The 13,126-nt window shown below is 43.4% G+C and overlaps 2 protein-coding genes across 5 annotated transcripts; one reads left to right on the forward strand and one right to left on the reverse strand.

The window, feature by feature from the left end:
• The first annotated feature begins 487 nt into the window (after positions 1-487).
• Positions 488-7,758, forward strand: LOC148394448 (zinc finger protein 654-like). 3 transcript variants are annotated; one of them, XM_088382352.1, is made up of 11 exons: positions 488-699; positions 1,426-1,571; positions 1,676-1,757; positions 1,825-1,960; positions 2,037-2,269; positions 2,365-2,501; positions 2,594-2,735; positions 2,833-3,117; positions 3,192-4,211; positions 4,292-5,016; positions 5,118-7,758. In XM_088382352.1, exons 1-11 carry the CDS (start codon positions 520-522, stop codon positions 6,190-6,192), a joined length of 4,161 nt encoding a protein of 1,386 aa, XP_088238478.1. In that variant the 5' UTR covers positions 488-519; the 3' UTR covers positions 6,193-7,758. The 3 variants fall into 3 exon arrangements, with proteins under 3 accessions (XP_088238478.1, XP_088238479.1, XP_088238480.1); XM_088382353.1 differs by having other exon boundaries at positions 2,037-2,266; positions 5,118-6,865; XM_088382354.1 differs by having other exon boundaries at positions 2,037-2,239; positions 5,118-6,865.
• LOC148394449 (uncharacterized) lies at positions 6,868-12,776 on the reverse strand. Of its 2 annotated transcripts, none has more exons than XM_088382362.1 (11): positions 12,516-12,776; positions 11,710-11,952; positions 11,521-11,647; positions 10,890-11,039; positions 10,614-10,802; positions 9,913-9,986; positions 9,648-9,845; positions 9,436-9,573; positions 9,247-9,336; positions 8,788-8,931; positions 6,868-8,616 (listed from the first exon to the last, which is right to left on the reverse strand). In XM_088382362.1, the coding sequence occupies exons 2-11, from the start codon at positions 11,950-11,952 to the stop codon at positions 8,488-8,490; spliced, it is 1,482 nt and encodes a 493-aa protein (XP_088238488.1). In that variant the 5' UTR covers positions 12,516-12,776; the 3' UTR covers positions 6,868-8,487. The 2 variants fall into 2 exon arrangements, with proteins under 2 accessions (XP_088238488.1, XP_088238487.1); XM_088382361.1 differs by having other exon boundaries at positions 12,505-12,776.
• Positions 12,777-13,126: the final 350 nt, after the last annotated feature.

The raw sequence follows: 13,126 nt of genomic DNA on the forward strand, positions 1-13,126 counted from the left end.
CAGAGTCGTCCTGTCACTGTAAAGAACAACAAAATGAGGGCAGTATGTTTGTATAAATTTGGTCCAGATCGCATACTGGCTCTTAGCGATTGTAGTGCCCATATGTGATATTATTCTTCCTCCTTGTGGCGTATTGAAGTACTGCAGTGCAATTTGCTGAGACGCTTTTTTTTTTAACTATAGTAAAAATATACTATAGTATAATAATTACAGATTATAATAGCGATGGTGTTTTCATTTCGTTATGTAACTTAAATTTGGTAAAGACTCGCGCATTTTATTGCTTCGAAATATATTTATGCGTATATCAAAATTGTTTTTTTTACAAATTCTTTCAGTAACAAGCCAGGTCAAACTTTGCTGTGGTGCGTCAAAGTTGTCTAACGAATCACGATTGCTTTGTGGTGTATGTGTCTTTTATGAAAGCACATCATACAGTTGTTGTCGTTTAGCTTTATTGAGATTCAACACACGTTTTAATTATAGGGATGCCAGGTTGCGGTGTTTGCGGGTTGGAGGATGTGTCGTATCCGACCTGGCAACTTGGACTATGCGCCCGATGCGCTCGACAGTATGGCGGACAGCGAAAGTGACATAGAAACTGACGGGCTTGAAATAGCTCTAGAATCATTGTGCCGTCGATATTGCAGCGATGCGTCCACCCTTAAAAGCAAAGACTACTGTTCTGGGTTTTGTGAGGTACGTCGGAACTATTTACGTTCGATATTCCTCGCGTATCGGTGTGTTGACAACTACAACCGTTCTTGCCTGACGTTAGCATCCCGGTTAGCATCAATGATGCTATTGTCTCCTAAACCTGTCATATAAGCATTAGAAATGAAACTGGGGAAATCCATAAACATATATTTAGGACGAAGGTCCGGTTAAGTCACTCCCTGAATATTCAACGTTTTATCACGGGACACTTGGTGATTGTTTACACTGATAGCTTGGCGCTAACGAGTGGCTAACTGTCGTCATGGATGTTATCATAAAGAGAACAAGTGTCACTTGAATCGTGGGATTGTAATGCTGTTGTGTAAATCCTTATTTATTCCCCGATTCCAAGCCGATTAAACGATTGAACTTGGTTTTATAAAATAATAGTTCTTCAGACATTTGGAAGCATGTGGAGAGGGAAAATGACAGCAAAATGGAGACTCTGCTTTTGTTTTCAAACCTCAATTGAGCCGAGGCATATGTTTTCCATAACAAAAATATATTAACATACCGCCAAAATCCGATGTCACAAAAAGTAGACAGTTTATACTAAAATAAAAAATTAGCTCAATTTGCATGCACAATATTTGAGCATAATGATGTTTAGTCTTGGACACATATCTCATATTGTGTTGTATGAATCTGGTGACTTGAACTATTTTTCTTCTTTTTGTTTTTGGATGTTTTCATGTTGCCAATGTGCAGTTGGTTGAAGCGTACACGAGCCAATGGCAGGTTCCTCTGCCTCAACTGAAGGTGCTGCGGACAGCGCTGTGCGGTTTCACAAAAGCCACAGCCAAATTCCCCGATGACTGTCAACACGTCCACAATATTCTCAGCCGTCTGGCCTTGTGCGTGATCTCTTTACTTATGTAGTGTCTCTGCATCAAATAAAATCAGTTTGCCCTTTTACTGCTTCAGCTCATTTTTCTAATGATATTGTCTTTTCTTCCAGGAGTATATTTGAGCTTCTACTGTTTTTCAGCAAAGAGGAATTTGGAGAAAGTCCTTTAAAAGACATCTTAGACTCTTATCAGGTGACAAATATTTAGTCAACAATTTGTTAAATTGAACCTGTTGATTATTGTTTGTTTCCTCTTGTAGACATGCCACGCTGAGCTTTTAAGGCACCGGAATGTTTATCTTCAGCATGCAAAGCTGATCATCAAAGCTGGCGGTCCTTGGGAGAACCAGGTGTTGCAAGCAATCCTGAAAGAGACCGACTTGCCTCCTAAAGAAGGTAAAATGTGGCTACATATCTTTACCGAATACCAAAAAAAAGTGATTGTTAACAACTGTATATCTTCCTTTCACAGTTGACGATTACCTAAGCTCAGAGCTGCCTGTTTTCTTGGAGCTGCGGATTCGCTATCTGCAAGCGTGTGAGAGAATACGGGAAGCTATGGCCTTGGCTAAGGTTTGCCTGGAGAACCACAAGCCTGGGAAACATTTATTCCTGCATCAGGCTTATCTGACCTGTCTCTACAAGGCCTCGCTGCATGAAGTCTTTCACAAGCAGGTGCTCAGTGCACGATTTGCAAGCCAGGTTGTTTGTTGCGTTTACAAAGTGAACATTAAAAATATTGTGTACGTATGTAATAGCATTTCAAATAATGATGGAGTTCAAATTAATGTTCCTTGCAGATGGCAAAGATTGATGGCCGAGATGCGGTGGAGATCATCTGTAACACTGAGCAAGATGAAAAAGATGAGCTGCTCCTGACATTTTGCAAAGTGTTCCTTGCCCAGCAGCTACAAAACGGAGACATGTATTACATATGGTAAGAAGATTAAGAACGACGGATCTCTTGGGCTTGATTTGTGATCAGAATAACGGCTAACCGTCTTCATAAATGAAACGGTTTTCTGTCAGGGACCTGGTGTTCATCTGGAGCAGGTTGCATCTTCGAGCCCACCCGTCGACACGGGACTTCCTGACCGAGTGCACTCGGCTGGCTTCCTCCGCAAAGAACGCCCGCGCCATCTTTCCTTTCATCAAAATAGTCAACGCCGAGGTGCGATTGAAAGCATCCGTCGGTGGAACGCTGGCCGAGCCAAAACGAATTACCGCCTTAAACGTGGAATTTGTCTTCTCTGGGTTTGTTGTGACAGCTGGGCGGCAATGGCATGCAAGTCTGCATGGAGCTTTGCACCAGGGCCTTGCAGCTGTGTGACGCGCAAGCGGACGACGTGGCTCAGGCTCTGGTATGCAAGACCATTGCCTTCCTCCTGCCCGGAGACCTGGAGATCTGTCGAGCGTGCGCCCTGATGGTGTTCTGCCTGGAGCGAAGCCTGGACGCTTACCGAACGGTGCGCCTGCTTTACAAGCATCCCGACCAGGAGCCGCATCCTCACCGCAGCCTCGTCCCGACAAACATTCGCTTCCAAATTATGCAGGTGGGATGAAGAGAAAGTGATAATCGAGTGAAGTTCTAGTTGAATTACTAAATCTGTTGGTTCTCATATTTCAGATGCTGAAGGAACGTCTGTCTTTTGACCCAGAGTTCTGGAGCATCATGGCCCTCAGGACCCGCTGCTTGGCGTTGATAGACGACAAAGTCATTAAGGATGCTCTTATCGAGGAGATGAGTCAAGAAGAAGAGCAGGAGGAGGAGGAAGGCAAATATTGTGATGAGGAGCTAACAAGTACTCGTGTAAATGATTCAAATGCTCAAGATGTAAAGTGCTCTGCGACTGAATCTGAGAAAGAGCCGTCTCCACTGGAACACACGTCTGACAGCCACACGCGAAGCTTGTCAAGCGCTGCTCCCGTGAAGAAGAGAACATGGGGCCGGAAACTGCGACGGAAAGTCCGACTTTTGTCCGATGAGGACATCGACCAAGGTGACGATCCGGAATACATGTACAATCTCAAACCCAATTCGTTGTCTAATAAATCTGGATATTCACTACGACGCAATCACACTAAGAGAGAAAACTGCGCTTCTGTCAAGCTCCCTCTGAACCGAAAGAGAGAATATTTGTCCCGGTGTGTGAAAAGCCAAATTTTTAAAAGGCAAGGCAAGAAGAAGCGATGGTTGCAAGGTCTTCCCAGGCTGGAAGCGCCACAGAGCGCTCAAGAGAAGGTGGTTGTACTGAAAGGGAAAAAGCGGGGCAGGAAGCCCGCACAGCGATGGGAACTGTATTACCCCGATAATGAAATAGCCCTCTCCAAGGATGAGTCTGGTCTGGGCGAGGACTCTGATACGCCTCATCTAAAGAATGAAGCTGGGACGGCGAAGGACGTAAAGGACAGACACGGCAACCTTGGTCGAACTCAAGAAGAAGCTTCCCATATTTGCGCTCAGCCTCAAATTGTCAGCTCAGCCGTCGAAGCTGACCCCGAGCTTGATGGACCGCTCCAGAAATTGCAGAGCTCCCCAGTAGAACTGATGCACAATTACCATCTGAAGTCTACAGACGGTGACCCGGCGGACCCCACGGAATTCCCCACGGAAGGGCCGCCAATCATTGAAGAATCATGCCGAAAGGTTAGTACGGGGAGTTTACTGGATCTGTTCTGGATCTGTTCTCTATGTATCACATTGAACTGGCTTGTGTTTTGTTTTAGGTCAAAGTGGAGATAGGTTGGAGGGAAAAGTTTCAACGAGCACAAAAGTATGGTTGTCTGAATTTTTATTGCAAGTCTTGTAAGAAAAACTATAAAGGGTTGAACGTGTTGAGGCATTTCATCGCCCACTTCAAGAGGCGCAACAGGTGCATCATCTGCGGGAAATGCTTCCAGCGCTTTGTTGTCGGCAAAAAGCACATTTGGGATCACATAGAAGAAATGTGTACGAACCATAAAAACTCTGACGCCGAGGGAGCTGAAACCACCAACGGGACGACGGGTAATCCCGTCGAGGCTCCCGGCGAAAACCAAACGCCAAACGAGGAACCTCGGAAGAAACTGGGCAAAGTCAAAGTTTCCAGCCTCAGTCGGGAAGATCGAATCATGCGAAACCTCCGTATTGCCGTCAAAAAGTTCCAAGGCATGTGCAAGAAGTCCAACAAAGACACCATGGCGACGCAGTTCGACTTTAAGGACGAGCAGGTGGTCATTCAGGACGATCTGATCATCATCAAAGCTCCCGCAAAGGAGGGCGAGGCGGCGGGAGAAAACGGCTACGACGCCATCGGCAAGTACGTCTTGTGCCCTTCCGCGTCCTGCGATCGAGTGTTTATGAAATACGGCAGCAACCTGACCAAGCATGCCGTCAAATGTCACCTCAGCGAAGACCAGGTGCTGGAAAAGACCTTTGTCTGGGCCAAGCACAAATGCAGCTTCTGCAATCGGTAAGAATTTCCTTCATGACTTTGGAGCTTGTGTGAATGCGCTGCTTTCCTATTCATTCAACTCTAAAGAAGGTTCTTGATCTTTGTTCTTGTTGCTACAGCAACCTTCAGTTTGTCCAGTATTACAAGGAGCACATCAGGCGCCACAACCCTTCCCTACCACACTTCTGCTCCCACGTGCAATGCGACCAGCACTTCTTGACGGCGCAAGAACTCCGAGAGCACATGAACTCTCACGCCCCGTTTAGCCCTGCCTGCGCTTTCGCCAACTGCAACAAGCAGTTCTCCAACATCATGAGCCTCTACGACCACGAGTGGAGACACTACGTGCCGCCGCCTCAGAGGGACGAGGTCGGTCGGCAGCAGAGGCAAAGCGACGAGGCTCCGTGGAAGAAGCGGCTGAAGGTTGAGGAGAGGTGGTCGCAGAGCAAGCAGGTCAAACGGGAGACGTTGGTAGTTGAGAACTCCTCCGAGGGAAATGTCGCACCTGGAGGAGACGGTGAGGTGATCGCGCAAGGAGATGGTGAGGCCATCGCGCCAGAAGGAGACGCCAAGATGATCGCGCCGGATACCGAAACGATCCCACCTGATAGCGAAGCGGATTTTTTGAAGGAGGCAGAGATCATCCAGAAGCCCGTCAACGGATTCGAGGAAGCGAAACAAAGCCAAGACTCGAAAGGATGCAAGCGCGCCACGGCTAAAAAAAACCATCACAAAAAGAAGTTCAGGTTTACTAGCGACAAGCCCGTTGTGGACCCCTTGAACATCAAGGAGAGGGCCAAAATCACCACGCTGTCCGAAGGCGTGGAGACTAAGTTGGAGAAGGGGCTCGTCGCAGAGCACAAAAGCTTCAGCCCTCCAGATCCTTCCTACGCAACACCCTTCTACGCAACGCCCTTCATCCGGCTCCCGCCCTGCACCTACATGGACGAGGCTCAGCTGTCCATGCGCAAGCGGAGATGCACCGAGCAGGACGCGCACGTGCAAAATCACGCTCACACGGATGTTTCAGCGTGCCACGAGAAGCCCGAGAGCAAAGGTCACCGTGAGCAGAAGATCAGACATCGATGCGACAAGTGTCTCTCCTCCTTCGGCAGCGTCCAAGAGCTCCAGAAACACAAAGCTCTCAACACCTGCTCGGCTCTCTTTGGATTTGACTCGGATGACGAAAGTTAACACGCCTTATGGAATTCTGCTGGTTTGACCAAAAATTTTGAGTTTCTTTTTATTTTGGTTAGGATTTGAGAAGGACTGTGACTCTAGTGTAAGATGCACATTTACACTGTAAGCGGATCAACTGTTTCTCAGTGCTCATCTGTCATCAGAAACACCAGAATGTCATTGGGTCTTCTTGCGTCGTAGCTCGTGCCATTTCCTAGCTAGTCCTTCAAAATAGGTTGAATTGATAGAAAATAGAACTAATCTGTTAATACTCTTTCTTCTCTGTCTTCCAAATGTGTCACTCTCAAGCACTGAGGGCCGATCAAAAGAGGTTAAAAGGAATTTCTGATTTATGAAATGTATTTTTTGAGGTCTTCCACATTTCGATTAGGTTTATGGAAACATAAGTGGAGCCTTTTAGTCAAGCAATCATGGAAATCTGCCCGGATCTCCTCAGTATTAAATTACATAGGAAGCAACATGTGAGTTGCAACGGGTCTTAAGTTGTGTACAAATCCTTGGTCTTTAAGTTGTTGATTTTTTTTTTTTTCTTTTGGGGTATGTATGAGACTTGCTTATTTATGTGTACAAATGTAAAAAATATATATTTGTTATGGTATACGGCCAAACTATTTTTGTTACATAAAATGACTAAAATCTGTTTGATTAAACAAATGGAAAAAATGCAGCTGATAGTATATTTGTTTTATTTAAGCATTGCATATTTCATTCATAAACATATTGCTTTCAGTTCCAAAAAACGATTGAACCTTGATTTTTGCATTTCATCCTCATAGCAGAATTGTAGAAAATGTGCAGTCAATTAATTGCATATCATAATCACTTTGAGTGTGGTAGAGTAGTAAACATCTCTGCCATAGAATGAATGACCATCACATAGTGACCCTGCCTTGTTGGGAAAATTGTGAGAACTCCAGCAGCCAAGAAAAATAAGCAGTAACAAAGGCAGTGCATTCAGGAATTTCAGGCTGCATTAATTCCTACATGCAGTTCAGATTTAACATGCTGCTCGTACTATTGCTTTGGTGCGCTTTATAAAACACAAAGATGGAATTTATGATGACCATTAAGCAAAAAATCTACATATAATGCATAATAAAGTTAATCACTAAAACGAATATAACTGGAAACTATACAAATTAGGTTGATTAGACTTATTTGCAAATATAGATTTATATTGCGACAACTCGCACCATAAAGAGTGCTACCATATACTACCGTTTCCGCGTTATTAGTTGAAGCTTAAAAAATATTTTATTTTGAAAGGTTTCACGGATCCTTCTTTACTTTTGTTAATGACTGACACTTGACACATGTCAAGTGGTTTCGGTCGTGACGCGAAACTGAAATCCTCAATTTAACAAAATGAGTAACATAACCAGACGTATTTGAAAAATTCTTTGCAACGGGGAAATGGCCCAGTGTGGATTGCAAACAAGAGCTCACGCCCAAGAAGGAAAAGAAAGTTCATTTACGCCTTCAAAACGGATTCGTCAACAAATGTAAGTGAAGCGCGTCATACTTTGTGGCTAAACGCATTGCTAAAAAAAAAGAAGCAAATATTGGTTAAAAACAAACAGTATTGTTGTAACATTGAAACTAAATTGTCAAAGACGAAAACTGAGAAATTTTTTGCTGTAATTATAGTTAGTTTGGTTAGTTTTGTAGACGTAAAATATAGTTTGTTTTTATAAAAGCATTTTCGTTTTGATTTTATTTCGTTAACTAAAATGTTTTTAAATTGCAATTTATGCAGGACAACACAAAAACGTCATTTTTAAGATCATATCTTACCCCTCTGTACCCCTTTCTGTGCTTATCTACCAACATCTGAGGCTCATTCATACAAAAGAGCACCACCTTTTTAAAAAGATTTACATATTCGACCTTAAATTTACATTTAGGTTAAAACTACAGCTTATTTGTCACTACAATGCATTTTGGGGGTCAAAATTGTCCTACTCTGCTTAAATGACATCATGAAAATTAGCTTGTTTGAATACTTTGAAAAGTTACGCAAGACTCCTGAGTGTCCCATATTGCATGAAAATTATTATTAAATATGACACAAATTTTTGCAGACTTATCTTGTGCACATTATTTTCTGGATTATATTGCTGCACAACGAGCGGTTACAATTAGACGGTAAAGTGCAAACACTTCTCTCCCACCATTAATAAATTATTCAGATTTTGCATAAACGGTCGGGAAGAGAAGAAGAAGAAGAAGAAGAAGAAGAGGATAAGCCCATTGGCAAGACATCAAAGAGATGCAGAGAGGATTTTGTTCTTACAGCCTGCTGTTGGGGCTCCAGTCGTACGGTAGGTAGCTGATTTTGACCTTTCCAGCAGAAAGAACACTCTTCAAGCTAGTCTTCTTTGGGGAGTCGCTCATGTGCTTCAGCACCCACTTCAGTAGCTGGAAGAAAGATGAGAGGAATATCAAGGATTTAGTTTGAGGCCTCCACAGCCATTTTAAGGGGTGCCCCCTTAAAAAGGATTTCTAATTGCATAGGCCTGCCACAAGATGGCAGAAAAGTAGTTGAATTGGATCATAAGGCAGCAACACAATATAATCAAAGGCAGGTACCTCCTCATCAGTTCCTCCAAAGTCAACCTTGTACCACTTGAAAATCTGACTGAGTCGGACTTCCTTTTTGCCCATATCCACGTCGCAGGCATCGTCATCCTCCAAAAAAGCCTCGGCTGCCGTGCGGAGCTGCTTGTCAATGTCCTGACAAAATGAAAAGGAAGTTAAAAATTTATTTGTAATCAAATATTTTGTGGAATATGAATTAAACAGGCACCTGTTTTCATCCATCTCAAGGGGGCGGCCATTTTGCCACTTGCTGTCAACTGAAAATGACGTCACAGTTGCCAGCTCAGGTCACAACCAATCACGAATCTCAGTTTTCTGAAACTGAGCCGTGATTGGTTGTGCCCTGAGCCCTGGTAACTGTGATGTCATTTTCAGTCGACAAGTTGATTTACTTTGACTCTATCTTAGCTGTTATTGGAAGTAACTGAGCTGAAAACATGGGAAGCGTACTTGTGGCGTGTAGGTCTTAATGGGAGGACAGCTTTTGGCGCCACAGTTCAAGGCAAAATGAATGAGCGGTTCAGCGTCTTTGAGCGCCACCTGTGGGACATAACAGGAAGTGATTGAAACAGATCAGATTGAGTTCAATTGACGTCTAATGTCACTAAATAAGATATTCCATGATCTCTGCTAGCATACTTGTAGTCGGGGGTCTGTTTTGGAGAAGGGTCTTCGAAACTGTGCCACCCCTTTCCGGTTTCCTCTCAGAACGCCGTTCTCAATATCCTGTAAGGTGAAGATTTCTCCTCCAATCAGATAGCTGACGTAGTTGAAGAACTGGAGAAAGACACAAACCAGTTGCCGGGAGGATTCTAGAAAACTCGAAGCGGTCGAGAGGGTTCAGGTCTTACTCGGTATCTCTGCCAACTGCTTTTGGGGGCTCCCATGCGGAGGTAACCGTGGATGACCAAAGCGTTGTAGATGTTGATGAAGAAGGCTAGAGTCTCCTCACGGGAGAGCGAGAGGAGCTTGATCCTCTGCAGCTGAATGGCTAGTTCAGAGTAGCGTTGAAAAGCCGGGTTCTCCGACATGCCTTTGTAGTCCACCGACTGAAAAGAAAAAATATTTTTTAAATTGATTTCAAATCAAACGATCAAGACCCGTCTGAGTCGTCACCTTGCCGTCGGCAGAGAGATGCTCCGAGAACAGCTTGAGGATTAGTTCACGCAAAAGTAAGGAGAGTTCCGCCGCTAAGGGAGAGAGGAAAGAAAAATAATTGATTACAAGACATGATAAACTGCTGGATGCCATCTTTCACCCCAAGTCAGCTGGGATAGTTTTCAGCTCATCCGGCGGCATTTACTCAAAAACCGGAAGAAAAAGACCAACAATGATGTTAACATGACCAAAAATGTTAATACAGAACTGCACATTTGACAATAGAGGAAATGCAAGAAGAAAGCCACACTCGAGCAAATTAGTCTGAAAGTCAGACACAAAACTCGTTAGCAACACTCAAATACGTATGTAAGAGAGCAGACAAAGGAAGAATTAATTCCAAGATGAATCTGGTGGTTAAAAATAGGCTTCAATAACAATATACGTCCTTTTTTTTTTTTTTTAATGACAGTTTTGGAAGAGTTGGGCCTTCCCCAAACTGTCTGCACAAAGTTCAAGGCACTGAATCATCCAAACCGAGACAGTCTCCAGACTTTAGTCCATTAGTCTTGATCAAACCTAGTTTTTACCACCAAAACCACCAAGTTAGCAAAAGCCGCCACCCCAAAGGAACATTTTGGACGTAGCAAGCAGCCATGACAAAGACGCTCAGGAAGGACAGTCAGCTCGGGCCACGGCCGGTCGGCGGCCCGACATACCCTCGAGGGGACTGCAGGACGCCGTCTGTCCTGTGTTGAGTGCGGAATGCGGGTCGTCCTCCATCAACCTGAACAGCGCGTCCCCGCTGGCTGATCCAAATCTGCCATCTGTCTCCCCGCGCTCTCGGACAATGACCATGTACTTCTTGAACAATAATCCCTGGCCCGCACTTATGGCTTGACCTTGGTCTAGCGCACACACAGGACCACAGTCAAGACCCAGTTTTACGTCTTGGTAGAAATGGGCTGGAGTTGCTGCTCTTGAACCTTGCTTACCCATGCCCTTGTTCTGGAGCCAGGCAAGCAGTTGGTCCTTGGAAAAGCTCTTCTTGTACAAAGTCAGGCCCTTTCTCTGAGTGCCAATCACGTCAGCATCTTTAAGTTCCGCAACCAGGTCAGCCAACTTGTCTTTCTCACACTCAAATTCTGACGAGGAGTCCAACAACAGAAACTTTACATCTCTCGCATTTGTGCATTTTGGCAACAGAGACTCACCACGCTTTGCTTTTTTTAGCTGCAGGTACATCAGGTACATGTGAAATGAAATTATAAATATGTATTATAATAAACTATTAGTTACGCCCTCTAGCTCCCTCACACGTCACTCTGCTACAGCCGCTTGGTTTATGATAGTTTTAGTTTCTACAGCCTTGAAACTTTAGTTTCCAGGAGGTGAACACACTATGTTGAAAGACCAAATGTTGCACATGTGCTAGCTAAAGTTTCACAACAAATGTGACTGCGCAATAAAAGCTCTGTAAATATACTGTGTGACAAAAAAGTGGACAATTTGAATCATTTTCAGAGACCAAAACCTCTGCAGCCTTGCATTCTTGTCAGTGTGTACAGATGGTAATGTTTGATGTGCCTTTTCTTACAAAACTATATAATGTGTGCAACAACATACGTTTGTCGTGAGGGTCCGCATCCAAAGCAGCACCTGGTGACTCTTTGACCTCCGGTAGCGGTGGAGCGTCAGCTGTAAGAGGTTCCTCTTTGACCATCTTCACCAACTTTTGAAGCTCCGCTGGAGCCTTCAAACAAATTCACAAGTTAAAGTGTGTTGTTGTATCATCAAACACTTTTGTTTCTTCACCATTGTTTTCAGTTTTTCATTGCCCCCAATGTAAAGGCTGTTGAAGAATATTTGAGGGACTGTGACCCGTCCGCCTGACAGCTTCTTCACCGGCGCCTGCAACTCGGGATGCTCATTGAGATCGACGTCGCAAATCGGAAGTCCTAAGGGTGCCAGAAAGGCTTTCGCCTGCCGGCAGTGTGGGCAGCCTTTGATGGAGTAGATGGTCACCCGACCCTTGTCGCTGTTTTTAAACTCCTCCATCTACAGAAACAGAACATTGTTTTAACGTTCTGCTTTTTTTTCTACATGGATTTTGTATGAAACCTATAGTCAAATGCCACAAAATACTGTTTTTTGTTTAATACAATTCTTTATTCACATGAAAAGACATTTCATAATAATACATTACATTTGAGAATGTTTAAAATGCAACCATAGCGTGTTAATCCGGTTGTCATTTCCCCCTACTAGGAATTTCTTTAGCGCATCGTGCAAGTCAATCAGCAGTCAGCTCAAAACACTGTCTTTGACCTTTTGCTATCTGTTATTCATATTTTAGTAACGAATTGTGACTCCTCTTTTGTCTTTAACGTCAACAGCAATTAAAATCAGTGTTCAACATTTAGGAGCAAGGTCCAGGGTCCAAATTCTTTTAAGACTCTCAAAACAATTATTTTCCTTTTTAGGGACATTTTGTTTACGACTAAATAGATAATACAACTGAAGACACGCTACTGCGCAACTATTTTAGCGTGATTAAACAAGTTGCGCTGGTAAATAATGAGCTATTACATACTAGTACACGTCACATACCTGGAAATTACCTGCAAATCGTGTTCGAATTTTCCTGGTGATCGTAGAATGAACTGTTAAATAACACCCTTAATTGAAATGAGTGAGAAAATTGCCCAACATGAGCGATTTTTTTAAGGTTACCCAAATTAAAATAATGTTCAGATGAAACTGACGTTTCGACTGCTCAACATAACATTATCGATTAACTGCGACCGGGCTACTGCGGCTAGCTGGCTCATCTTGAAGATGCGTTCAGGTGCATCTGGAATTCTAAATGTTATATTTCTTCTACGGAAAAAAAAAAAATCTTTTATCTTATTTGGTAAAAATTTTGAATTAAATTATATTGCATGTTTGATGTATCACTAATTCCGTAATCTCAAATTTGTATATTTTTAAATTTTGCGTCTACTTTTACACAGATTTTCTGAATTCCGCGGAATTTTATATACCAGACTTTTAGGGCGCCGTATGATTGGCTGCTTCATCCAGGCATGACACGCCCTAAACTACGCCCATAAAATTACACAATTCCATGAAATGATTATGTAATATACATAATTTGTACAAAATATCATCAAGTTGGTTAGGGAGCGAGTTAAGTTTAATGGGTTTCATAATCACGTTGTCACTCCTTTGC

Source organism: Syngnathus floridae, chromosome 8 (genome assembly GCF_059516105.1).
Source record: "Syngnathus floridae isolate MCC-2025c chromosome 8, RoL_Sflo_1.0, whole genome shotgun sequence".
Classification (NCBI taxonomy): domain Eukaryota; kingdom Metazoa; phylum Chordata; class Actinopteri; order Syngnathiformes; family Syngnathidae; genus Syngnathus; species Syngnathus floridae.